This window comes from Hibiscus syriacus, unplaced genomic scaffold (genome assembly GCF_006381635.1).
Source record: "Hibiscus syriacus cultivar Baekdansim isolate YM2019G1 unplaced genomic scaffold, ASM638163v2 tig00111983_pilon, whole genome shotgun sequence".
Lineage (NCBI taxonomy): Eukaryota > Viridiplantae > Streptophyta > Magnoliopsida > Malvales > Malvaceae > Hibiscus > Hibiscus syriacus.
The window spans coordinates 691,586-716,606 of record NW_024063228.1 but is presented as its reverse complement, the minus strand read 5'-3'; the positions used below and the strand labels follow the sequence as shown (position 1 = coordinate 716,606).

The 25,021-nt window shown below is 34.9% G+C and overlaps 6 protein-coding genes across 8 annotated transcripts; 3 read left to right on the top strand and 3 right to left on the bottom strand.

Annotated features, from left to right (window-relative positions):
* The first annotated feature begins 317 nt into the window (after positions 1 to 317).
* On the top strand, positions 318 to 1,509 carry LOC120173672 (heavy metal-associated isoprenylated plant protein 36-like). Its single transcript, XM_039180759.1, has 3 exons — positions 318 to 408; positions 494 to 569; positions 690 to 1,509. Exons 1-3 carry the CDS (start codon positions 355 to 357, stop codon positions 1,394 to 1,396), a joined length of 837 nt encoding a protein of 278 aa, XP_039036690.1. The 5' UTR covers positions 318 to 354; the 3' UTR covers positions 1,397 to 1,509.
* Positions 1,510 to 4,615: 3,106 nt separating this feature from the next.
* Positions 4,616 to 6,401, top strand: LOC120173787 (bifunctional protein FolD 2). 2 transcript variants are annotated; one of them, XM_039180864.1, is made up of 5 exons: positions 4,616 to 4,783; positions 4,914 to 5,097; positions 5,263 to 5,420; positions 5,514 to 5,726; positions 6,089 to 6,401. In XM_039180864.1, exons 1-5 carry the CDS (start codon positions 4,670 to 4,672, stop codon positions 6,317 to 6,319), a joined length of 900 nt encoding a protein of 299 aa, XP_039036795.1. In that variant the 5' UTR covers positions 4,616 to 4,669; the 3' UTR covers positions 6,320 to 6,401. The 2 variants fall into 2 exon arrangements, with proteins under 2 accessions (XP_039036795.1, XP_039036796.1); XM_039180865.1 differs by having other exon boundaries at positions 4,668 to 4,783; positions 4,884 to 5,097.
* A 1,338-nt stretch (positions 6,402 to 7,739) lies between these two features.
* Positions 7,740 to 9,070, top strand: LOC120173751 (desiccation-related protein PCC13-62-like). The gene is made up of 3 exons (XM_039180822.1): positions 7,740 to 8,090; positions 8,193 to 8,424; positions 8,687 to 9,070. Exons 1-3 carry the CDS (start codon positions 7,768 to 7,770, stop codon positions 9,068 to 9,070), a joined length of 939 nt encoding a protein of 312 aa, XP_039036753.1. The 5' UTR covers positions 7,740 to 7,767.
* A 1,663-nt stretch (positions 9,071 to 10,733) lies between these two features.
* Positions 10,734 to 12,053, bottom strand: LOC120173750 (desiccation-related protein PCC13-62-like). The gene is made up of 5 exons (XM_039180821.1): positions 12,025 to 12,053; positions 11,837 to 11,927; positions 11,495 to 11,625; positions 11,197 to 11,417; positions 10,734 to 11,035 (listed from the first exon to the last, which is right to left on the bottom strand). The coding sequence occupies exons 1-5, from the start codon at positions 12,051 to 12,053 to the stop codon at positions 10,743 to 10,745; spliced, it is 765 nt and encodes a 254-aa protein (XP_039036752.1). The 3' UTR covers positions 10,734 to 10,742.
* Positions 12,054 to 18,649: 6,596 nt separating this feature from the next.
* Positions 18,650 to 20,353, bottom strand: LOC120173630 (heat shock factor-binding protein-like). 2 transcript variants are annotated; one of them, XM_039180727.1, is made up of 5 exons: positions 20,335 to 20,353; positions 19,733 to 19,786; positions 19,480 to 19,503; positions 19,370 to 19,412; positions 18,650 to 18,995 (listed from the first exon to the last, which is right to left on the bottom strand). In XM_039180727.1, the coding sequence occupies exons 1-5, from the start codon at positions 20,335 to 20,337 to the stop codon at positions 18,850 to 18,852; spliced, it is 270 nt and encodes an 89-aa protein (XP_039036658.1). In that variant the 5' UTR covers positions 20,338 to 20,353; the 3' UTR covers positions 18,650 to 18,849. The 2 variants fall into 2 exon arrangements, with proteins under 2 accessions (XP_039036658.1, XP_039036657.1); XM_039180726.1 differs by having other exon boundaries at positions 20,329 to 20,348.
* A 677-nt stretch (positions 20,354 to 21,030) lies between these two features.
* On the bottom strand, positions 21,031 to 24,771 carry LOC120173689 (dol-P-Man:Man(5)GlcNAc(2)-PP-Dol alpha-1,3-mannosyltransferase-like). Its single transcript, XM_039180772.1, has 13 exons — positions 24,512 to 24,771; positions 24,380 to 24,414; positions 24,145 to 24,282; positions 23,974 to 24,042; positions 23,505 to 23,662; positions 23,344 to 23,410; positions 23,185 to 23,238; positions 22,844 to 22,932; positions 22,097 to 22,213; positions 21,803 to 21,897; positions 21,645 to 21,723; positions 21,396 to 21,452; positions 21,031 to 21,310 (listed from the first exon to the last, which is right to left on the bottom strand). The coding sequence occupies exons 1-13, from the start codon at positions 24,678 to 24,680 to the stop codon at positions 21,142 to 21,144; spliced, it is 1,296 nt and encodes a 431-aa protein (XP_039036703.1). The 5' UTR covers positions 24,681 to 24,771; the 3' UTR covers positions 21,031 to 21,141.
* Positions 24,772 to 25,021: the final 250 nt, after the last annotated feature.

Here is a 25,021-nt window from a genome sequence, read left to right as displayed (position 1 = left end):
TGGTTGCTGATTATTACCCAGTGTTGATTAAGATGACTTAAGGTTAAAACAGTGGTAATTGGTTTATCAAATCTGATATTATTCAGTCGGAATATTTTTTTTAATTAATTATAAATGTTTTATTATTTTGAAAAAGTACTTATTTAAAACATCGTAAAATAATTATTAATGAAAAGTGTGGTTTTGTTAATTAAAGTGTTCGGTGGTGTCGTTAAGCTCGTGCGTTATTCGAGCATCACACAGAATTTTAACACTGCACACTACTTTTTTAGCCGAATTCCCCTCCTTAAAATCTAGTTAATATTTTCCTCTGTAAAGACGTTGCCTCCCCTTCTCTCAACACTCCTTTCAGAGATGGCTACTAAAGCTGCCAATGAAGATGCTGTAGGAGGAGCACTGAAATATAAGGTCAGACATATATATATTTCTTCATTTGCTCATTTCTGGTGCACTTCATGTTTCTAAAGTTGTTGGCTCCTTCACAATTTTGTAGACATGGGTTTTGAAAGTCCTCATCCATTGTGAAGGCTGCAAGAAGAAAGTCAAGAAAGTTCTTCAAGCCATTGATGGTACGTACGTGTGTGTTGCTCATATTGCTAGCTAAAATGTGTTTACGCGTTACTGTTTCTAATTGATAGAAAATGGAGATTCTGTTTCACTGTATATTATGTATTTTTTGGTTTCTTCAGGCGTTTATGAGACGAAGATAGATTCTGAACACCACAAGGTGACGGTCACTAGCAGCGTGGATGCAGAAACGCTCATCAAGAGACTCACCAAGTCGGGAAAACACGTCGAGCTTTGGCCGGAATTAAAGCCTGAAAAGAATGACAAAAAGCCCGGCAAAACTAATAACAATGACAAACAAAAAGACTGTGGAGCAGAAGCCGGTGGTGATGATAACCATGACCCAAAGAATAATAATTCAGGTGAGAAGACCAAACCAGCCGCTTCCAAAAACGGCGGTGCCGCTGCTGCTAAAGGCTCTGCCAGAGATAAACAGCATCCAGCAGGGGACCAAATGGGAGGCAAAAGCGAGGAATCCGACCCCTCCCAAAGTACTAATGTAGGTAATAAAAAGAAGAAAAAGAAAGGCCAAAAAGGCAACCCTGGTCCCAAGACCGATACACCACCCAGTGGCGACCACGCCCGACCCGATGCATCAATCGATCCGAATCATCCAATGTACCCTCAGACACCTTTGCTCTACGGCTCTCCATTTTGTGGGGTAAGTAATTATCACACCACTTGCCCTAGCTCAACCTCTTCATATTATGCAGCCCCTACCATGCATTACGTGCCAACGGCTCCACCGTGTGATCCGAACGATAAATTCAGTGAAGATTATTACTACTACCACTACGATGATGATGAAAGTGGCTGCTCAATCATGTGAAACAACAAAGCTGTCTTTACCTTTTATTGGGGTTTGAAGGGTGTTATAGTTATTAGGTTGTCTTTACGTACGTTGTCTGTCATATCTTTTTTTTAGGGTTTCGTTATTAAGCACTATTTAAGGGGTATTGTAGGGCCTAAATATCTCTCACTTCCCCTCCTTTTTCTTACTTTATAAATTAAGAATTTTGTTAATGTTTGGTCTCATTTTCCCACATATGAAGAAATGCTTGAAGATATCTATTTTCTGTATGCTCTTTTGGCTAAAACATTTTTGTACTGTAATGAATGTCTTTTGCTTTCAACACTAAGGGACTTTAGTAGGTTCCCACTTCTCCCGAAATAAAGAACATGCAAGTCCATTGTGGAATATTAGTAAACTTTTATTATTTGCTTTTTAAAGATACCTACTCGATCGAGTCTAGCTAATAATTAATCCTGAACATTGGCTGAATTTACGAGATAATGTTGTGAGAAAAAAAAATTCACGAGATAACGCATTCCAACAATTAATTGTTGAGATAGGGTGTTTGCTACAGTTCGAATGAAGGTCGCCGGGTGTTCTGGGCGACCAATGAAGGTCGCCAGGTGATCCATGGGAGAAACAATCAAACAATAATTGTTTGGGTTAAATGCAAATTTGGTCCTCACAACTTTACACTCTCATACGTGTGTTTTAATATTTAGGAGATAATAGCATTTTCGGTCCCCTATGCTTTGTAATCTATTTGTTTAATCATTTAGTGACATTTTTAATGTTTTGTTTCAGGCATGTATAATTTAATAATTATATTTTAGTCACTAGTTGTTTATTTTGTCAAGTTTGTGTATGCTTCATTTTGATCATAATATTTTTAGTTATTTCATTTTAATCACTGATTTCATGTGTTTTATATATTTTCCTTAATTTTCGAAATTGGCCATGAAATTTGTAAACATGTTATTTTAGCCACGGTTTAGTATTTATGTTTAATTATAATTTAGTCATACATGTTTCTTGTTTATTCGACCGAGGCCATCCGAAAGCATCCGAGAGCATCCGAGGCCAACCGAACGAGCTATGTGAGGGCATCCGAGGGCAACCGAGCGAGCTATGCGAGGGAATCCGGGCTACCGAGCGATGTAGGTCGCCATGCACCCCGGGCGACCTTGTAGGTCGCCATGCACTCCGGGCGACCTACCCTCGCTCGGTTGCCCTCGGATTCCCTCGCAAAGCTCGCTCGGTTGCCCTTGGATGCCCTCGCATAGCTCGTTCGGATGGCCTCGGTCGGATGGCATCGGATGCCTGAAAGGTCGTCCAGAAGGCATGGCGACCTACGGCCAACACTATGAATTTCACCCTATTTGAGCAATTAATCTTGGGAGTACGTTATATCGTTAAATAAAAAATTCGAGAACATTATCTCGAAAGTTTTGCCCCTGAACATTTTGTAAGTTCAAATAGATTATAACCTAAACTTCAGCAGATTTAGCAATCGAAGCCCTCGAAAAAAAAAACATGTTTGAATCATAAGATGATAACTTGGTTTCCAATGCATTTAATCAATAAAGAAAAGGATTAGTACTTGATCTACTATTGTCAAAGATGAAATGATAACATGGTGCTGGTATTTTTTGGGACCCTCTTGCTAGACAATGATTTATAAAATCTAGACAAGTACCCACCTTTATTTGTCTCTTCTCCAATTACATCACTTCGAGAAAACTCAGCTTGCTTGATTCCCTATATACCTAAGATTTAAGAAATCAAAGTTCCTCATAGTTATTGCAGTAAATAATTAGGTACTAAAAATAGAAAATGGGTGCATTTTATCATGTAATAGATTATATATTTTCTTATAAATTTTGGATTCGAAAAACTGTTTCTACATAGCATGTGTATTGTAAATGACTAATAAATATTTTGAATATATACGATCTTATAATAACCCATACTATTTTTTTCAAAAAAATCATAAATTTAAGACATACCATATTGTTGTTGGGAATAATTACACAATATATATTTTTTGAATAATTCGATTAATTAATTGATAATTGATTTTTTTTAAATAAATCATTTTTTGATCAAATAGATTTCAATAATCGAATTGTTTAATTCGATTTTAACCTAACTGATATGTATATCTATTGTTTTGATTCTTTGAACGCCTAAGAGTGTCCATTTGATCGTTGGACTACTACGGATAATCCAGGAAATGCCCATATTATTAGAGAGCTTGATCTCAGGTAGGGATGGCAACGGGGCGGTTTCGGGTCAGGGATTGGTCCCCTTGTCTCCGTTCCAGTTTAAAAAATTTATACCCGTCTACGCTTAAAAAATCGCGGGAATTTAAACGGGGATCTCCATCGAGTAATCGAAAAAAAACGCGAGAAAACGAGTATCCCCGTTTAACATAAACGGTTATTTAAAGGAAGATCGGCCGGCGAAGTGAAGTCACCAACAACAGAGCATGGAATGTGAAGATCGGCGAAGCAAGACTTGAGAGCAGCCGCATGAAAAATGACGAGTAGGTCAAGATGTGTTCTCTTAAATCCTAATCTCATTTTTATATTTTTTAATTTAAATTAAATTTATTAATATTATATATATATATATAATAATTATTTTTAATATTTATTGGACCGGGTATCGAGTCGGATATTCGGATAATCGGGGTGGGGATTACCAAACTCGTCCCTATTTAAAAAATTTAATTTTTCCCTATCTCTGTTCCCGTTTATCATCCTCGAACCCGACTCGTTTAATTCGATTTTCCCCAACGGGTTCAATTTTTTTTTCAATCCCTAATCTCAGGCTATGCAATTTACAGATATAATATTTTAATTATATTTATTCAAAATTACATGCTATACTGAAAACTTTCACATTTTAGCTAACAAATATTGATAGAATCCTAAATTTTTAAAAATTTCCATTTGATTCCTTAAGTTTCTAAAATTTTTATTTTTTAAAATATTTTCAATGATTTTTTTTTTTGAATTGTATTTTAATTAATTATTAAATCTTAATTTGTAAAAAATAAATTTTATCTAATTACATTTGTTCTCCCTATTGATTCTAAGTATATAATTGCAATGTAAAAAATAAATAAAAAAAATTAAAGGGCGGGTCATCCTGATCTACATCCTGCACAAGACAAGAGACAAAATCCGAAGTGCCACGTGTCAGTAGCTGCGTGCCTCGACCAAAGTGGTAGCGACGAGTTTATTTTATTGAAGTCTTTCACAAGTCCTTGATGCAAATCTTATCCCGCTCATATTCCATCCCAAAATGGCGTCGCAATCTGATCATAAAGCCACCATTATCGACGGCAAAGCCATCGCTCAGACAATCAGATCTGAAATCGCCGACGAGACCCGTCATCTTTCCCAGAAATACGGCAAGGTAACGAATACCATCTCCCTTATTTTCCTTTCCCCTCTTTTCTCTAAAAGCTAGTCGTCATCGATTTTGATTTCGTAAATTTCATTTCAATTATAGCTAAATCGAAAAGGTTTAATACTATTCAAATTAGGTGCCAGGCCTGGCCGTGGTAATTGTTGGGAATAGGAAAGATTCTCAAAGCTATGTGATAATGAAGAGAAAAGCCTGTGCTGAAGTTGGGATTAAATCTTTTGATGTTAATCTCCCCGAGGAAATACCCGAATCCGAATTAATCAGCAAAGTTCACGAGCTAAATGCAAATCCTGATGTACACGGTTCGTTAATGTTGCAGTAATCAATATTACAAAACTAAGAGATTATTTGTTGATTGGTGGGGAATTTAAAAACTTAGCTTTATTGCAATTTGCAGCTCATTTGCTTATATGGAGGTTTCCTTTCTATATTTGTTTTTAATTATGTACTTTTTGTTGAATTAATAGGCATATTGGTTCAGCTTCCCTTGCCAAAGCATATAAATGAAGAGAAAGTTTTGGGTGAAATCAGCCTTGAGAAGGATGTAGATGGTTTTCACCCTATGAATATCGGCAAACTTGCGATGAAAGGCCGAGAACCCCTTTTTCAGCCTTGTACACCCAAGGCAATCTTACGACGCTTTTGAATGTTGTAATGATGATGTACCCTTGTTCTTTTGCTATGTTGTGTTTTTGACAGTTTTCCCTATTTCCTACAGGGGTGCCTTGAGCTGCTATCTCGGAGTGGTGTAAGCATAAAGGGAAAAAATGCTGTTGTGGTGGGTCGAAGTAACATTGTTGGATTGCCCGTTTCTTTGTTGCTGCTCAAGGCTGATGCAACTGTTAGCATTGTTCATTCACGTACCCCGGATCCCGAAAGGCTTGTTCGTGAAGCTGACATTGTTATTGCTGCAGCAGGACAAGCTAGGATGGTAACCGAGTATTTTGATTTTAGTTATAGAAACATTTTAAAGCCTTCTGTTCTAGCCTAGCATGGTCATTAATTCATCCTTGCTTCACTTCTCCCTTCGGATTTTAGTTTTCAGATTTAGTTTTTATGTAATTTTGGCGATTATAGTGTTGGTCCTTTTACAATATGACATGATTATTAAACACAAGAAAACACTTCACTCGAAGCACTGCAAGACATCAAATATCCATGTTAAAACCTTCTCTAAAACTGTGAATGAAAGGGAACCTTAATTGTTTGCTTTGCTGTTGAATCAAACAATTGTTTGCTTTGGTTGTTCCGTAATGATCTGTCCATCTCTTAAGTATTCTGATTTACTTCCAGGTCAAAGGCAGTTGGATCAAACCCGGTGCTGCAGTTATCGATGTTGGAACCAATGCCGTTGATGACCCAAGGAAGAAGTCCGGGTACAGGTTAGTGGGAGATGTGGATTTCGAAGAAGCGTCAAAGGTTGCCGGATGGATAACACCTGTTCCTGGTGGCGTTGGCCCAATGACAGTCGCAATGCTGCTCCGGAATACTTTAGATGGTGCGAAGCGTGTGATCGAGAAATGAGGTATCTCATGTCATCAATTGTTTACTTCATAATAAAACTTCCTTAAGTTTAGCCTCTGAGTTGCATCTCTAACTTCAAATGGTGAAAAGGAAAGAACTTTTGTTTTGAAGTAGAAGAAATCAATTTCAAGAACTTCACGGGGCTGCTTTATGGTTTGGGATTTTTCTGGTGCCTGTTTAAATACGTCCACCTATGCCGCCTGTCTCTCTATGTTTGATAAATTGAAAAATTAAATATGGTCTAAATGTAATTATAAAATATGATTAGTATGTAATTCGAAATTACACGTGGACTAAAGTAATAATAGTTTTATTAGAGGCATTATATATCATCTATACCAATTAAATTTGATGTTATAAGTTAATTGAACCTTTTTTTCCACTTAAAATATATATTTTTAATAATTAAATCCGTGTTTAATAGAATATATGTATGAATTCTTGATCACTCAACTAAAATTTATTATTGAAAAAATGAAATAAAAATTAAAAGTTACTGCAATTTAAAAACAAATTAAAATCTGATAAAGTTGGATGGCAGAAAGAAAAGAAATATAAATATACCACCAATATTTTTAATCTTTAAATATTAATAAGATTTTGTCAAAAAAAATATAAATAAGACATTTTTTTCCATAGAAAAGTAGTAGCACTTAATTAGGAACGCCACGATTAATATGATGTTTTTAATGTCGATTAATTACTAATCCATACTTGATACAAGCTGTGAATATGTTTGTTCAATGATTCTAACTGAGCTTTTGCCGTGTAACGAGGGATGACAGCTTTATTATTCATTTTAGTTTAACCTTAAGGTTTGGAAACATTTAATTTCTTGGACCTAATTCTCTTCCAAGTTTAATGGTGGACTTATTGTGTACAAATAGCAGAGTTGACAATCAGCTCTTAATCAAAACTATTTCAAATTATTTGTTTTAAAAAATTTGTACGTTAATACTATGATTTTTATTAATTGATATTACGAATAAAATATAATTAAAATTTATTATATAAAATATTTGAAGTAACTCGACTCGTTACCTCTCTCGTATGACGAATTAATAATCATTTTAATCGAACTAAACTCGATCAATATGAGATGTAATTTTTGATATAATATCCTTCATTTTTATTACTATATGAACTGAAGATTATCATTTACAAACAAATAAATTAATTAAAAAAACAATATAATTTAAAAAAGGAAAGAAGAAGAAGGAATAAATAAACTAGAGATCTAGTCTGACGTACATGTAATTTATTAACTAATAAAAGTAAACCTAACTTAAAAGTTTTAAGCAATTAATGTTAACCCAACTTGCATGTGCTGTACGACGTCAAGTTGCATGGCAAGCATGAAGGGATACCAGATTCATTCACCCCACTATAAAAGGAGTAGCCATCCCAAATCACTTACAAGTAGGTTTCATCAAAGAATTTAAACAAAAATGGCTACTCGATCATGCTTATGTATTTTTACTCTCTTACTCGTTGCATTTCAATCCACCATGATGAACGCCAACACTGTTCTTCCTTCACCTCGCTGCAGCCCAGTATTGGCTTCTACCAGAGAAATGTTCCAATACGCTTTGAACTTGCACATTTATAAAGCAGTACTTTTTCTGGGTTCTTCAGTTGGTCGTAAAATCAACGATATATCACCAGATCTGGTCGAAGGTCCCGCTCCCATTGGAGTTACCCTTGCCAATCTCGGTAACCTCCCCAGAAGGTTTATAGAGGAGTCTGGTTTAGCTAGCGTCGGACATATAAGGTCCTGCTTGCATATCGTTTCATATTTTCCATAATATGGGATTTTAAGACATGCAGTTAATTATTGTTTAAAAAGTTTATAAATAGTTTTTATATTTTGCAGGGCTATCGCAGACATTGAATCACTGAGGACTCCACTTCCAATGCCACAGTTGGATATAAGACCACAAGTTTTTGCCAAATTTTTCGACGTTATAAATGTAACTCAGAATCCTCCATTCAATACTTACGCCAACACAAACAGCTTTCTGTTTGCAGCTGCTTATGCTTCTTATTTTTTAAAACAATATTACGCTGGAATTATACCTTCGATTGTCGGCAACCCTGAACAAGAGGTACCTACTTTCTATTGGAAAAGTTGATATATTTTAAAGGAATTAAACCTAATATTCTTTAAGAAAATTATAAAAACTGTCTATGAGATACATATATTATTATTATACTTGTAATAGCCAAGTGATGGACTCACCCACATAAGAATCGAGTCCAACTTATATATAATACTTTTATTTTATTAAATCTATGATAGTCTAAGAATATTAAATGAATTACTTAATATATATTTTTCCACTGACTTGGTAATTTTCTCTTATTTAGTTGGCGACTGAAATCGCGCTCTACGAGGCTGCGTCATATGGTGTTATCCGATCACTACTCAACGACAGGGAAAATTTAGCAGTGCCGCTTTATACATTCACAGTGGGGAATGTTACCAACCTTACTGCACAAATTGGTAACCAACTAGGGGGCTGCGGCGTGAAAGATGAAGGTTTGACTGTGCCACTTGCACTCGGAGCTGAGAATCGAACTACCAATAACGTCATACCGGCGGATGTCAACTCACTTTCATATAAACAGACTGCACTGGAGATCTTGAGGATCGTGTTTATAACTGGCAACGCCACAAAAGCCGGTGGAATTTTTCCGAATGGTTTCGTGGGGACGCTTTATAAACGGATTGTTGCCCTAAAACAAAGCTAAGAACTTTGAAGCGTGGGGTATCATTCTCAACATCCAATGCATGCTAGCTTTTGTCATAACTGTCTGCCTCGCAGACCAAAAATGAAATGAAGTTAAAGCATCCCACCGCGTCTATAATTCATACCCTAAAAGAAGTTGTGTTTTCTCATTAAAAGAATGACTACGAGGACGGAGTTAGTAAAATAAGATGAATAAATGAATAATAATACATGCCTAAAGTTAAATTGAAAATTATTAGAGGTTCAAGATTTAGAATATTATTACAAATCTTAGATTAGGACCAAATTGAAGACAATTAATAAACTGAAGCTAAATTTATTAATCCATTTCATAATAAGGTCCAAATTTGAATCAATTAAGATATTAACGTCATTCTTATTAACCAATTTAAGACTTAATTGAAAGATGCTTAACTTACCTGGCCCCAATTTTAACTAATTTGATGAATTATGGATCTAATTGTCTGAAACTAAACTTATTAGGCTCGATCATAAACTATATCAATAAGAATAGGCTTAAATTGAAACAAATTAGAAGTTATTAGTCCAAAATTATCAAAATGAAACCAAATTTTCAAATCCTATAATATTGCAGAACTTAATTAAATTAAGCAAAAATGAAAAGGGATGAAGTCTCTTATATGTTGTATAGCTCTATCTGCCATCGTAAACGTCACAATACTAAATCCGCCGCTCCTAAGGCCACTGATGGATCTGAGGGCGGAAGCTTTGGCCATCGTTTTGGGTTTAACGGGTTTGGTTCAATGTTTACAATAACAGTATCGGATATCTGCTCTTAGCGGGCCTTATTACTAGTCTTTTGGTACAATATGAAGGATAAGGTGCAATTGCCCCTGCCATTGTCGACAACGCTGAACAGCAGGTAACTACTCTTCTCTCCCATCCTTTCTTCTTTTGAATCCGATTCTCAAAATCACTGCCTTCGTTTTTCTTCGTTTAGTTGCTGTCTGAAATCACACGTACCAACGCGGCGGAATTGGGAGTTATCCGAGCCAGACTCTACGCCAACTTCAACGCGACGATGCCGCCTTATACATTAACGGTGAGGAATCTCACCGACATTATTGCAGAGGGGGTTAACCTACGTGGGAGGTGCGGTGTGAAAGAGGAAGGCCTGGTTGTGCCGCTCCAACTCGGAGCGGAGAATCGAACTACCGTTAATGTCGTGCCAGCGGATGTCAACTCCCTGGCAGTCTCACGTACCGAACCAGAGACTCTGAGAATCCTTTTCGGAACCCGCAACGCCGCCATACGCGGCAGAGTTTTCCCTGCTGGTATCCATCGTATAGTTTATTACAGTAGATGTACTTGTATTTTTTTTCAAACGTATTTTTCATTTTTATTACAGTAGATGTGCTTGTATTTAGAAATTATTTTTGCAATAATTGTCATCTTTTATTATATTTTATATCTAGTTATATTTTATCATTGAACTAGAGTTTTAACTCCATCCCTGAAATTGTGTCTATTGATTGCTCGAAGTAACTTCATATAACAACATATTTTGTGCATGTGTTTTTCATGCATGGTTATTTCCAAACTAGAAGGTGACTTAACTATAAGTCTCTTCATTTTATTTTTCGTCTATGCATGACGAGGCAGGTACTTATTATAAAAGCTGGCATTCATTGGATGTTGTGATCCCCAATGCTTCAAAGCTCTTGGCTTTGGTTTAGGGCAACAATCCGTTGATAAAGCGTCCCCACGAAACCATTCGGAAAAAATCCACCGGCTCTGGTGGCGTTGCCAGTTATAAACACGATCCTCAAGATTTCCAGTGCAGTCCGTTTATATGAAAGTGTGTTGACATCCGCCGGTATGACGTTATTGGTAGTTCGAGTCTCAGCTCCGAGTGGAAGTGGCACAGTCAAACCTTCATCTTTCACGCCGCAGCCACCCAGTTGGTTAATAATTTGTGCAGTAAGTAAGGTTGTAACATTCCCCACTGTGAATGTATAAGGCGTCACTGTTCTGTTTTCACTATCGTTGAGTAGTGATCGGATAACACCATATGATGCAAGAAAATTACCAAGAGTAACGGTGATTTGAGATTAGATTATTCGAAAGAGGAAAGGAAGAGAGAAAAAGCAGTTATCTCTTGCTCACGGTTGCCGAGAATCGAAGGCATAATACCAGCGTAATATTGTTTTAAAAGATAAGAAGTATAAGCAGCTGCAGACAGAAAGCTGTCTGTGTTGGGGTAAATATTGAATGGAGGATCCAAAGTGACATTCAAAACGTCGATGAATTTGGCAAAAACTTGTGCTCTTATATCCAACTGTGGCATCGTAAGTGGAGTCTGTAGTGAAGTGATGTTTGCTATAGCCCTGCAAAATATCAGAACTTTTTACAACATATTAACTGCATATCTTAAAATCCCATATGTACCATGGAAAATATGAACCTGATATGTCCGAGACTAGCTAAACCAGATTCATCTATAAACCTTCTGGTGCGGATATCGACGTTGGCAGAGGTGACTCCGATTGGAGCTGGACCATTGATTAGATCCGGTGCTATATCGTTGATTCTAGGCTAAACTCACGATATAATGCTTTCAAAATAAATAATTCACGAGATAATGCACTACCCATATTATTTGCTGAAATAGGGTAAAATCCACAGTGTGGCCGTAGGTCGCCATGCCTTCCGGGCGACCTACTACGTCGCCGGCTTCCCTGGACGTCTGCATGTGCCATGCACGTCCCCAACACCCCAACACAGGTCGCCATGCACTCTCAGCGACCTTGTAGGTCGCCAAGCAGTCTCGGCAACCAAGCTGAGATTCCTTCACGTGCTCCCCTCCTGCTCCCGCTGCATGCATGCAGCTATCATAGCTGCAATTGCAGCGTGAAATCACCTGCTTCATGGAGCAACTATTGATGCATGCATGTGAACCATTTGAGCCGTGAATTATTGGTGCAATTATTGAACCATTGCAGCGTGAAATCAGCTGCTATCATAGTTGCAATTGCACAATTATTGGTGAAATAATTGAGGCAGCCGGTGACACCTAAATTATATATGGGGTGTGCATTATCGTGAGAACATAAAAGAAAGAAAGGGGAGAAGAGATTGCAGCTGAAGAAAGGGAGAAGAGATTGCAGCAGAAGAAAGGGAGAAGAAACTACAGCCGAGAAAGAAAGAAAGGGAGAAAGGAAAGGAAGAAGAAGAAATGGAGATAAGGCTCTTGTGAGTTAATTTTTTTATTTAAATTAGTTTATTATTATAAATGTTTAGTTTGTTAGTTTAGGGTTTATGGTAAAACAAAAATCAGTTAATTAGTTTGTTAGTTTAGGGTTATATGATTGTTAGTTTAAGTTATATTATACATAAATAAAAAATTATTTAATTAGTATGTTTGATAGTTATATAGTTAAAAAATAATTAATTAGTTTGTTTTGTTAATCGTTACTTATATAAAAAAAATTATTTAATTAGTTTGTGGTAGTTAAATAGTTAAGTTATATTTGTTTGTTGAATTTATATTATATAAAAAATTAGTTAGTAAGTTTATTAGTAGTATATTATAATGAAAAAATAATTTATTAGTTTTAGTTATATAAAAGAATATTTTATTAGTTGTTTAAGGGTTTAGCGTTTACGTTTAACTTATATTTTAAAAAGTTTAGTTTGTTAGTTTGTTAGTTTATTATATTATAAGTTATTATATTAAAGTTTAGTGTTGTAAATTAGTTAGTTAGTTTATATTAGATTATATTAAATGGTTTTTTAAATATTGTTGTTTAATTTTTTTTACAGATTCATTCCAATGGCTGACCAAATTCCACTGTTGAGGCTTGACAATGAACATATTTCAAGTCATTTGGGAATAATGGTGAATAAAATATTTGTTTAATGAATTATAATTAATAAATATTTGAATATTATTTTATGATTGTGATAAATTTTTTGAAATATTTAATTGCAGGAGGACGAGCAGCGAGTCCTTCGTCTTCGGCTACATAAAGTGCCCAAGCCACACAGATTGATAGAAGAAAACTTGCAGGAGGCTGGATTTTGGTATGTAACATTTGTGCGAGATTACAAGTTGGTCACCTGTTTGATCAGTGCCTTGATTGAGAGTTGGAGACCAGAAACGCACACGTTTCATTTGCCGTGTGGAGAATGTACATAACTCTGGAGGATGTGGCATTGCAACTCGGGGTCCAAACAAATGAGATGTCAGTGGTAATGTCACATGAGTTTAATAACGTTGCACAACTTTGTAGCTTGTTTCTTAGGAAAACGCCCGTACCACCAGAGTGTAAAGGGTGGCGTGTGAGGTTGTCATGGTTGAAGAATGAATTTAGCTTCAACCAAATAGTACGGAGCACGAAATTATATATGCAACACGAGCATATATATTACAGTTGATTGGGGGTATTTTAATGCCGGATAAATCCGGTAGTTATGTTCACACTCAGTATCTTCTTTTTTAAGAAATTTTGAGAATAATAGGCAATATAGCTGGGGATCGGCGATATTGGCGTTCTTGTATCGTGAGATGTGCAAGGCGTCATTAGTCGTGAATGACAATAATACAGCAGAAATCGGTGGTGTCTGTTGCTGCTACAGTCATGGGCTTGGCATAGACTTCCGTTTCTAACACCGATTAGTCGGACTGCGGTTGACTTTCTGCTTGCCAGAAGGTAATATGAATTCTCTATTTTAATATAAAATATTAATTATAAAATAAAAATGACCATATTTTTGTTTTGATTGATATATAGATGGAGGCATAAAATTGAAGGCACGGGGTTGGTGCACAACAACATTAAAGAGTTCAGGCTGAAGATCGACATTAAGGCAAAAAAGGAGGTATGTATAATCTGTTATTTTTAATTATTATTTAAATTAACTATATTATTTGATTTAAATAAATTTTATTGTTTTTATAATTTTACAGTTTAATTGGAAACCATACATGAATGAAGAAATACTTGCGTTGATACCGCACGATATTTTAGATGGGTTTCAATATTGGTGTGCTATTACACCATTGATCAATTTTGCTTTTGTTGAGATCCAATTTGGGGATAGAGTGTTGAGGCAATTCCACTTCCACCAACCTATTCCGCGGAGTCCATGGGATCATGACCTCCTCCAAATCTTAGATAGTCGTCGTCAGGTGAATTGGGTTGAGACGCATGACCAGCTGCATAGATTTGATGGTCGTAGTAAAGAAAATGTTAATTGGGTTGAAAAGCATGCAACATACATTAATGCTTGGAACAATAGGGCTTCATTCATGCCAACTCTTGACGACATTCAAGACGATGACTTTAATTTTGAGACTTCGGCTTACCTTGCTTATTTTTTGGATAATGGAAAGTCATTCTTGACAACAATTATAGAGAGGCGACAATTTTTTAGGTTTAAGAAAAGATTTGGTAAAGCTGAATACTCTCTACCAAGTGGGAGTGGGAGTTCATCTCAACAACCTGAAGCGAAAATGACCGATGTGGATAATAGCGCACCACAACCATTCGGCGATGCATACATACCAGAGTTTGTGCAGCCTGATGCATCCATCTACTCTCACATGTTTTCGTCGACGTATGACTTTGAACACATGTCAGTTCAAATGCCCCCAATGAATGAGGAGGATGGGTATCATACTCCTGAGCAACCGCAACGGCCACAACGCATCAGACGTCCGCCCCAACATTATCATTCAACAACACCCCGACATCGGCAACAATTGTAAACTAGTTTGTTATTTGTTACAAATTTAATATTGAAATTAGACTAGTTTTTTCAAACCTTAACAAATTCGACATATTTATAATGATCAATCATTCGACATTACTGTTATGTAACGAAAATTATTTAATAACAAATCATTATTTAATAATAAATTATTATTACTAATCATTATTAAACATTACTATCAAATCATTAAAAATTAATAATAATTTCATTATTACTAATCATTATTAAATCATTAATATCAAATCATTAAATATTAATAATAATTTCATTACTAATCATTATTATCAAATCATTAAATATTAATAATAATTTCATTATTACTAATCATTACTAAATCATTAATATCAAATTATTAAATATTAATAATAATTTCATTATTGCTAATCATTACTAAATCATTATTATAATTTCATTACTAGTTATGAAACGAAAATATGGTTAATTGAACCAAAAATTGTTCATTGTTCAAGTCGTATATCATTACTATCAAATTATTACTAAATCATTAATATTAAATCATTAAATATTAATAATAAATTATTATTACCAATCATTACTAATTATAATTATTAAATCATTAAAAATTAATAATAATTTCATTATTACTAATTACTAAATCATTAATCAAATCCTTAAATATAATAATATTTCATTATTACTAATCATTACTATCAAATCATTAAATATGAATAATAATTTCATTATTACTAATCATTACTAAATTATTAATATCAAATCATTAAATATTAATAATAATTTCATTATTACTAATCATTACTAAATCATTATTATAATTTTTATGTAACGAAATATGGTTAATTAACCAACATTATTCATTGTTCAAGTCGTAAATCATTACTATCAAATCATTACTAAATCATTAATATCAAATCATTAAATATTAATAATAAATTATTATTACTAATCATTACTAATCATTATTATCAAATCATTAAAAAGTAATAATAATTTCATTATTACTAATCATTATTAAATCATTAATATCAAATCATTAAATATTAATAATAATTTCATTATTACTAATCATTACTAAATCATTACTATTAAATCATTAAATATTAATAATAATTTCATTATTACTAATCATTACTAAATCTTAGAAATACATAGAAATTCATAGAAATACATATATCATTACTAATGATCTCTAGCATGGAAATCCATACTGGTATGAATACGAGTGGACCCAGGTCAACCCTTTGGACTTCTGCGAAGCATTGGATTTGGCAGCCATTCGTCATGATCTTTTCTGGGCCAATATGATTCATTCGGGATCTGTCTGAACGCATAGCTGTAGACATTTAATATCCTACGTAGGTGAAAGCATTCATCAACATAAGTGTATACGCTTACACCAGCATACATACATGCAGCGACTGCATGAGCACATGGATATTTCCATGCCTGAAAACGACCACAATCACACCATTTCTGTCGTAAATCAACTCTAAATGTTTGGTCTTCTTCTCCGACATTACGGCGTATGCACGACACGACAAAAGTATGACCAACTCGGTCGAAATTATGAACAACCATTGATGTTGCCAATCGCTCATTTGCTTCCATTGATTCCACCACTGTAGGAGCCCAAGTTTTACACATAAGCATGATCGAGTAGCCATTTTGTTTAAATTCCTTGATGAAACTCATCCGGGGGTTCTCCTTTTATAGTGAGGAGAACCCATTCATGGACGCGATGACGTACACCACATGCAAATTGGGGGCAAAATTAACATTAATTGCTTAACAACTTAAAGTTGGGTTTACATTTATTGGTTGGTAAATTGCTTGTACGTGGATACTACATCTCTAGTCTATTTATCCGTTTTTCTCCTTTCCTTTTGTAAACTATATCCTATTTTCCCTCTTCTAACTCTTTAATTTATTGCTTATAAATGCTAATTTTCAGTAATAAAAAAGGGGTGAAACGGTGTTGTTTCAATGGTTGTTTCGATTTAGATGAAAAGTATGGTATTGGTTGAATGAGAAAAGCATGCAGTGATGCGTAATTTGGGGTAGATTAAGTTTTGATATTTTGCAGGGTATATAGCAAACATCACATCACTAAAGACTCCACTTCCAATGCCACAGTTGAATTTAAAACGTGTTGTTTCAATGGTTGTTTCGATTTAGATGAAAAGTATGGTATTGGTTGAATGAGAAAAGCATGCAGTGATGCGTAATTTGGGGTAGATTAAGTTTTGATATTTTGCAGGGTATATAGCAAACATCACATCACTAAAGACTCCACTTCCAATGCCACAGTTGAATTTAAGCGCATAAGTTTTTTCCGGATTTTTCGACGTTTTAAATGTCACTTTGGATCCTCCATTCAATTTTTACGCCAATACAAACAGCTTTCTGTTTGCAGCTGTTTATTTTTCCTATCTTTTAAAACAATATTACGCTGGAACTATGCCTTCGATTGTCTGCAACCCTGAACGAAAGGTAACTCCTTTCCCTTCATTTTCTGAATCTAATCTCAATTCTCAAATCACCGTTACTCTTTGTAATATTCTCTTTATTTAGTTGGCGGCTGGAATCACTCTCTACGAGGCTGCATCATATATGGTGTTATGCGATCACGACTCAACGACAGGAGTAACTCAACAGTGCATGCTATTAGAAATAAACCTATCTGCCCCTTAATTAGTTAATTTACCTTCTAGTTTGGAAATAAACCTGCATGCTATTAGAATTTAGAAAGAAGCATGCACTATATATGTACTTATATGTTTCGAACTTTGAACAATCTATAAACATAATATTAATTAAGTATTTTAGTTAAATACCTTCAAAAATTATAAATTAATATAATTTTAATTAAATTACACACTTGCCCGACCTATGTATACATCGTGGCATGCATGACGGGATACCAGATTTTCCCATCTTCCTTTCCCTCTATAAAATATAAATGGAGACTAATGATCATCAACCCATCATAAATCTCGTATAAACAAGTTTGAATAAGGAATTCAAACATAATGTCTAACCAATCTTCTTTGTATGTTTTTTCTTTCTTTCTAGTTACTGCATTTCAATCGGCCATGATTAAGGCCAATACTGTTCTTCCTCAACCACAGTGCACTACAATATCGGCTTTCACCCTTATATCAAACGTCATTCGATTGAGGAACTTGGTTTTTATGAATTTATGTTAAAGGAAATAGACGAGCATCATTTTTTAATTAAGGATTGGGACCAAAATGAAAATAATAAAAAACATTAGAGGCGATTTTTTAATTAAGGAATTCAAACTAAATGGCTAGTCGTTCATGTTTGTATGCATTTATTTTACTCGTTGCATTTCAATCCACCATGATTAAGACCAATATTGTTCTTCCTTGATCTCAGTTTTCATCGTCAAAACTGTTTCATTTCCTCCTGAACTTGATCGTATATAAAGGAGAACTTTTTCTGCGTGCTTTGGTTGGTCGTCTAGTCTATCATATATCACTAGGTCTGGTCCAAGGTCTCATTCAGACCGGAGCTACCCTTTCTGTATCGTAGACTGCAACTCAAAGCTGAGGTTGAGCTCCTGAGGATCGTATTTGCAGCTGGTGGAACAATTACAAGAGGTTTCAACGAGACACTTTCGACAGATTATTGACCTAAAAGTTAGCACAGAGCTTTGAAGCATTGTAGATCACAGCATCCCATGAGAATTACACATCAGAAGTGTTGGTGATAGCATTCTGCACATGAGTATGGCCAACAAAGCTGGGAACTGCATAACAGCCGGCCAAGTCCAATGAATAAAGCAGGAATGTTAACAATCACATCATATTGTTTACTGCAGATTAGTTACATCTATGACTCGCCCAACAAACAGTGCATCTACTGGTGTTTAATGCAGATAATTGTTTTCTCACAGTTCATCGAAAATACTTAACACAAGTAAAAATGGCGATGGGGATTCTCAGTAAAGTCCCTTTCTCGACAATATTTTTCTCAAACAAAACCAGTTACCACCAAATTAAAGTCACAAGCAACTGCAAAGCTATAGTCTTCGGCCGAGTATTATGCTGAGCCTCCATCTTGCTTTGCATCATCCGAGTTTTGCTTTGATGGTTCTAAAGGGGATGAGAAGCCATCCACTCCCATCTCTGCTTTTAGGTCATTTATGCTTTGCTCCAACTCGTTTATACGGTTTCCCATGTCGTCAAGTGCTTAGGAGTTAAGTAAACAATACATGTCCCATATTTGTCAGTGATGCATAACTATTTTCATTTAAAGTAATGCTAAACCATCGAAACATAAGAAAGTTTTGAACTTCTTCAAATCACGCCAACATAACAATTATTAGATATAGGTTCACATCACTGTATCAGAAAACGTCCTAGTCTTATAAGTCTAGGATTTCCTGCAAATGAATAACTAAACTAAAGACTACACAATTCAATCTATTTATGTAACAATAGAACTAGAAGCTCAACAAGAAAGAATCTTTCCAGTAAGTAACATTTACGACAAACTATTTACTTAATCAGACATTGTTGACAAAAGCTTATATCTTATGAAAGAACATTTGAAAGGATATTCTTGGTGATAATGGAATCAGACATTGTTTGAAACCTAGATTGCTGCAAACAAAAATCCGTCAACACAGAAATCAAAAATCCAACAAAAGAGGGTCCAATTATAACTCACCATTTGTTGAAGAAGATTTTGCACCTATAAAAATCAAAGAAATCGATATCAAACACTTATAATAAAGGAAATTAGAAAACCAAAGCAACCGATTACTGATTTACATCCATTAGAGAGTATTATCCAACTAGGGCAATCTTAACAATTCAATATGAATCAAAATCGGCAGTGATTATGCCATCATGGTTCTAGCATAAACATCATTCATTAAAAGCAGTTCTTTCATCTTACAAAGAAAAGGTTAGGAACTTACAAAAACAGTCATATCAGCAGTGTTTTGCTTCGACTCGTCCGAATTATGACCGTCCTGAAAGTATAACAGACAGCTATCATATCTCATAGCATTAGTTGATCAAATCCTCAACTACCTAGAAACTGTTCTCCTCTAACGAACTTTACACAAACAATCAATTTTCTTTCGAACTTGGGCGGAAACTGCATAGGAATTATGAAAATTCTCAAAAAGAACAAGGAATTGCATGTCATCAGTTAAGTTTCCAGTCTCATAATACACTAAGACAGAAAGAGTGATAACAGAGCCCATAAATTAAACCCGAACGCCAGCATTTCAAGCACAAACAATTTTAATCACCCAAAAAAACGTTACTGAATCGAAAAAAATATATATCAAAATCCCTAACTAACAAAAACCATCTATATCCACGAGTTTAAGAGAACGGATCTAAAACAAGTAGCCGTTTATTTCAAATCCTTTATGAAAAAAATGATATGACTTTTTAGATCGTAGCGTTCTGAGCAATTAAAAAGGATTAGGAGCAAAGTGATATTGAGGAAGATTATCAGTTCGAACGATGCTAAAATGGAGAAAGAAGAAGGAAAGGAAATAACGTTAACCATTGCAGTGGATCTTGGATGTTCTTATTTTTAGTAAGATTAGATCTTTTAAATGAAAATTTATTTATACCGAGTTTTGATATACACGCGTACGTGTTTGAATAATATATTTTCATATAGCGAAGCATATAATTTCTTTTAGTAATACTACTTATAATAGAGAAAAATATTTCAAATTAAAGGGTATTTTTGTGATTGAGCATTTTAAGCAAAAGCCCAAATAAGAAAGGAGTGAGTGAGTGAGCGAGCGCGCCGAGTGAATTCAAAATTTAAACACGGGGAATGGATCCCTTCCGGAGCAAGTCTCATCTGCCTTTTGTATTCCTTTCAAAAACAAACAATCTGCTTTTGTATTTTATTTTGGTCTAACTATGCCCTAAATCCCTTCAAGTGAAAGCCTAATCATACATTATAATTTATCTTAATTATACCCTCGGTACCTTTACTAATTGGACTTTTGAATTTAGTCCTAACCTTTTAATTCCGAAATTTTTTTCTTCTATCCAAGTAAAAGCACTATAAACTCTCTTCTATTAAATTTTAGTCTGTTATAAGACTTTAATTTTAAAATCATATCTTTGAATAATAAAATGTCACATTGGAATTTAATTGAAATAACTGTTATTAATTGAACTTTACTCTACAAATCAAACAAGAGACCAACCTCACAGAAATTCAAAGCAAACTAAAATTTCTATATCTTAAGAATACAAGGGTCGGGGGTATGATTAAACCTTTAAGAAATGAATGGATTCATCATTTCATCGAATGGTAAAATGAAGAAAGTTCATACAATGGTTGGGTGCTTCATTTTTCCTTTCGACTAACCGACTTCTCACTCGCGTAAGGATTTTCGGGCGTAGAATACCACAAACCCAACAGTATAAGTAAGTGCAGACAAAGGAGCAGAATAGATGAATACAAGTTGGATGGGAACACATTCCAGCACAGCTCCACTCCAACGAAAATAAGCACACTGAACAAGCGAAAGAATAAAGAATTATTATACAGAAGTAACTGCACCGAATTTATTCAAAACTGCGTTGGGGTAAAGAAGTTACCGAAGCAACGTAGGGAAAGGTGTTATCCATAATAGGTAAGGCAAACTATAGAAATACCTGCACCAAGAGACTATAGTTAAGACCAGATGAGGGATCTGAATGTGTGATTCCACTTAAACGATTGTGTAGAGCATATATCAAATATATACAAACTAGAAAAGAACTTATCTAGATTGTCCATAATTATATGTATCATGGGAGGTGTTGAAGATATGAATACAAAGGCATTTGTACTAGCAGGACACTCACCAAGAGTAGAATTGATAATGCAATGAACGGGCACATATAACGCCAATGAAGTTTCCAGAAAACATGGTCGTCACAATATCTGTAGATTCATTGCCACCAAATTTAGTATTGCAACGAAGAGAAATAGAGGGAAAAATCACAGAAGGGTCAAGACTTACGTTCTTTCTTGAGGGGTTTTGGCCAAGGAGAACTGGACGATGACAAACAACACCTAATCCTTGAATATAAAAACTTAAAAAGCCCACCTTCATGCCTACAAGTCATATATAAGAGCAATCAAAATGATTTATACAATTTACATGGCAAACAAATATTGCCTAAAAGGTTAAATTTATAAATTTTATGATAAACAGCACAAACATTCCCCAAACTAGCTTTTTCCTGAAAAAATAAAACCTGGTGACCACACATTAAGCATTTACTACTAAGAGAACATAAGCCATTTTACTTACTTGCACCATTTATGATGAGCAAATACTATAAGCAAAACAAGGTGAGCAATCAGTAAAGTGATGGCAAATTCCTTCGACACAAAAATTGGTTCACGAATGAACTTGAAGTTGACAGACCTGGCAAAGAATAAAAGTCAAAGTTAGACCTCAACAACACCCATTGTTGTGAAAGTTACAAAAAGTATTGTCGAGAAAACAATAAAGTATAGCGCTATTCACAAAAAACCACTGCAAAATAAAGAGTGACAAGCAAACTTATGCATACAACCCCTTAGTAAATGTCATCCTGAACCATTATCCCTTGAAAAAAATTACTCAGAATAGTATCTCGTAATCTCTGAAAACTATACGGCTTTTTATATTCTAAGGCAAGTGTGTGAGATTTAAATACTAAGTTCATTGACTGCAAAAGGGCAGACAATCATTAAGGAGACCAAATAAATAATTTCTTATCAAAAGGATTTATAAAGGGCTAAACAACAAATTTCTCAACTTCAGAATTCTTTCAGGTCAGATTTTGATCTAGCAATCCAATCTAATCTGTAGTCCCATGCGCAAAAGAAAATCGATCTAGTTGATGAACTATGAAGCTAGTATTCCTTGCAATATCAATAATCCAAGAAAAATTACATAAACAATATTTCCATTTACCACCATTCAGAAAAGATGCTACTGACTAATCCTGTCAACATGTTATTAACTGGAAACTAAGGATAACGGTGAGCATTTTCAATGCTATAAAATTACCAGAAGTGGATGAAAACACGTCCAAGATTAAAGGCACGCGATATATATTCAATTGGATACGAAACTAGAAATGGCAGCCCAAGCACAATCTGCAGAACCTTTTACTGAGTATGTAGAAAAGAATAAACATATTGACAGGCAATGCCTCCTGCCACAGAATTACTTGCGGTAGTCCAACTTACCTAAACACATTGAATATAAATTAAGATGCATGGAGATTTATATATCTACTTCCCGTGTTATCGGTAAAGCAAGGAAATTAGAACTAGAAATCCCGATTATCAGGAAATTCCAATGCTAGTAATGAGTCATCAAGGGCCAAAAAGGAATAGCTGACACACCTGCACAAGTGCCGCACCTGCTAAAGCTGATATTACCCCACTGATATTCATAGCCTGTTATAAGAGGTGATAACAAAGAAATATGCAACTGTTTTAAGTAAAATAATTAACCTAGTTGTTAATTACTAGAAAAACATAATCAAGCAGAAGATAATGCACCTTTATCATGAGTATAAAAAGAGATGGAGCAAAGAGGAGGACATTCATCTTTATTGAAACTGCAGCACTACACATAAAAAAGAGAGAAAGTAGGATCAACTTCTTTTCTGTTCCTTCTTAAAAGGGAATAAAAGATTGTGTTGATAAAGTAAGCATACTACCTAAAAATAATCAACCCGAATCGCCACCACCCAAAAAGAATGGATGCCATTGCAGCATGGAGGAATGTCATTGCAAAACAATCATTAAACAGTCGAAGCACAAATATTGAGTGAACTCGCTTTGAAAGACAAAGCAAGCTAAGAGCCCACCATGGAACCTGCAAGACGTTATGAGAACAGTAAATGCTAATAAAAAAAAGAAGCACTGATACAAAATAGAGCAAGAAACATCAACAATAAAGAACATTTTCCTTTTCCAGAGATTTGATTGTTTCTGACGAGAAAAGATACAAACGTTAGTAGTGCTTAAGTGTGAAAATGGTATCAGAGAATCATAACTAAAATCAAGTGATCTCAAGTATACAAGTTTCCAGCATTGAGAGCACTCAGTTAAAGACATGTATTTCTCAGCTTTATGAATTTTGCATGATATTAGTGCTTGAACTGTGAACAAAAGCAAATTCCATACCACGTCAGTCTTTACATAGATTAATAAGACAATTCCCAGGTTTATGGTGTATAAAACCCCAAACAAAATCTGCGACCAACAACAAAACAAAAATGTCAGCATGCAAAACCAGTTTACATAAAGCACATGTCATAGGCAAGAAAATTCAATTTGCCTAACTACAACGATCACCTGAGCTGGAAAAACTTGTCCTCCAGTAACATACTGAATAGCAGAGTAAACATAAAGGAAACCAGCCGGGTAGACAAGCGGCCCAGTGTCCCCAAGAAGGAAATTATAATCCCTTTCTCCTCCAAGAAACCCACTAACCTGTCATCTTGAAAAAACATTATCTCATTAAATAAAAACAAACACCCAAATAAACCCAGGAAGGAAATTAGCTAGATTAGGATAAAAATTACTACACCTGAGACATGTAAGCGTCCCAATCTATCTTCGTATCTGAAAATTAAAAACCGCGAGAAGTAACCATGAGCTCAATTATACAGGGAAGAGAGGGGGAAATAACAGAAAGAGAGTAGGATTTTCGAAATCTTACAAGGGACGTAAGCGATGATGAAGGAAACGAGGACGGAGTCAATGATGAGTAAAGCTAAAGCCATTGTTGTTTTTGGGGTTTTCATAAGTTTGGGGATCAGAGAAGATGAATCATCGGCTTTTCTCCTCGAACGTTTTCCATGAGCTGATGTTGAGTTTTTCACTGCCATGATTTTTTTCCCTCTTTTTTTCTTCTGTATATTGGGTTGAATTTGTGTTGGCTTGTGTATTGATGAAGAAGGAAATTGCAGGAGTCGAAAATGAAAGAGTAGGATACTTGGGTTAGATTGTGGACCGTTTGATTTGGGCTTTATACTGAAAATAGATCCATTTGATGGATACTCGACTACACATTTACAAACCCAAACCCTTGTTCATCACTCTTCTCCTCTAAACTCTCACTTTTGGTTTACTATTCATGCTTATTTATATTTTTTGCTATGGGTAAAATAAGTGTTAATGAAGTGTGTTTGAACAAAATAAGGTTATATTTATATTTATTTATATTTAA

What these genes read in the sequence shown, in the direction of transcription:
- LOC120173672 (XM_039180759.1), top strand. Translation starts at nt 355, where the DNA reads ATGGCTACTAAAGCTGCCAATGAAGATGCTGTAGGAGGAGCACTGAAA. An exon ending in GAGGAGCACTGAAATATAAG is followed by an intron (nt 409 to 493) that starts GTCAGACATATA and finishes ACAATTTTGTAG; the next exon opens with ACATGGGTTTTGAAAGTCCT. An exon ending in AGTTCTTCAAGCCATTGATG is followed by an intron (nt 570 to 689) that starts GTACGTACGTGT and finishes TGGTTTCTTCAG; the next exon opens with GCGTTTATGAGACGAAGATA.
- LOC120173787 (XM_039180864.1), top strand. Translation starts at nt 4,670, where the DNA reads ATGGCGTCGCAATCTGATCATAAAGCCACCATTATCGACGGCAAAGCC. An exon ending in TGCAAATCCTGATGTACACG is followed by an intron (nt 5,098 to 5,262) that starts GTTCGTTAATGT and finishes TTGAATTAATAG; the next exon opens with GCATATTGGTTCAGCTTCCC. An exon ending in TTCAGCCTTGTACACCCAAG is followed by an intron (nt 5,421 to 5,513) that starts GCAATCTTACGA and finishes TATTTCCTACAG; the next exon opens with GGGTGCCTTGAGCTGCTATC.
- LOC120173751 (XM_039180822.1), top strand. Translation starts at nt 7,768, where the DNA reads ATGGCTACTCGATCATGCTTATGTATTTTTACTCTCTTACTCGTTGCA. An exon ending in GCTAGCGTCGGACATATAAG is followed by an intron (nt 8,091 to 8,192) that starts GTCCTGCTTGCA and finishes TATATTTTGCAG; the next exon opens with GGCTATCGCAGACATTGAAT. An exon ending in TCGGCAACCCTGAACAAGAG is followed by an intron (nt 8,425 to 8,686) that starts GTACCTACTTTC and finishes TCTCTTATTTAG; the next exon opens with TTGGCGACTGAAATCGCGCT.
- LOC120173750 (XM_039180821.1), bottom strand. Translation starts at nt 12,053, where the DNA reads ATGATAGCAGCTGATTTCACGCTGCAATG. An exon ending in ACTGCTTGGCGACCTACAAG is followed by an intron (nt 11,626 to 11,836) that starts GTCGCTGAGAGT and finishes TCGTGAGTTTAG; the next exon opens with CCTAGAATCAACGATATAGC. An exon ending in GCCTTCGATTCTCGGCAACC is followed by an intron (nt 11,036 to 11,196) that starts GTGAGCAAGAGA and finishes ATACATTCACAG; the next exon opens with TGGGGAATGTTACAACCTTA.
- LOC120173630 (XM_039180726.1), bottom strand. An exon ending in CTGCTGATATGACTGTTTTT is followed by an intron (nt 19,504 to 19,732) that starts GTAAGTTCCTAA and finishes TGATTTTTATAG; the next exon opens with GTGCAAAATCTTCTTCAACA. An exon ending in TGATTCCATTATCACCAAGA is followed by an intron (nt 18,996 to 19,369) that starts ATATCCTTTCAA and finishes ACTCCTAAGCAC; the next exon opens with TTGACGACATGGGAAACCGT.
- LOC120173689 (XM_039180772.1), bottom strand. Translation starts at nt 24,680, where the DNA reads ATGGCAGTGAAAAACTCAACATCAGCTCATGGAAAACGTTCGAGGAGA. An exon ending in GGGACGCTTACATGTCTCAG is followed by an intron (nt 24,283 to 24,379) that starts GTGTAGTAATTT and finishes TCAAGATGACAG; the next exon opens with GTTAGTGGGTTTCTTGGAGG. An exon ending in TTTTTATACTCATGATAAAG is followed by an intron (nt 23,239 to 23,343) that starts GTGCATTATCTT and finishes CTCTTATAACAG; the next exon opens with GCTATGAATATCAGTGGGGT.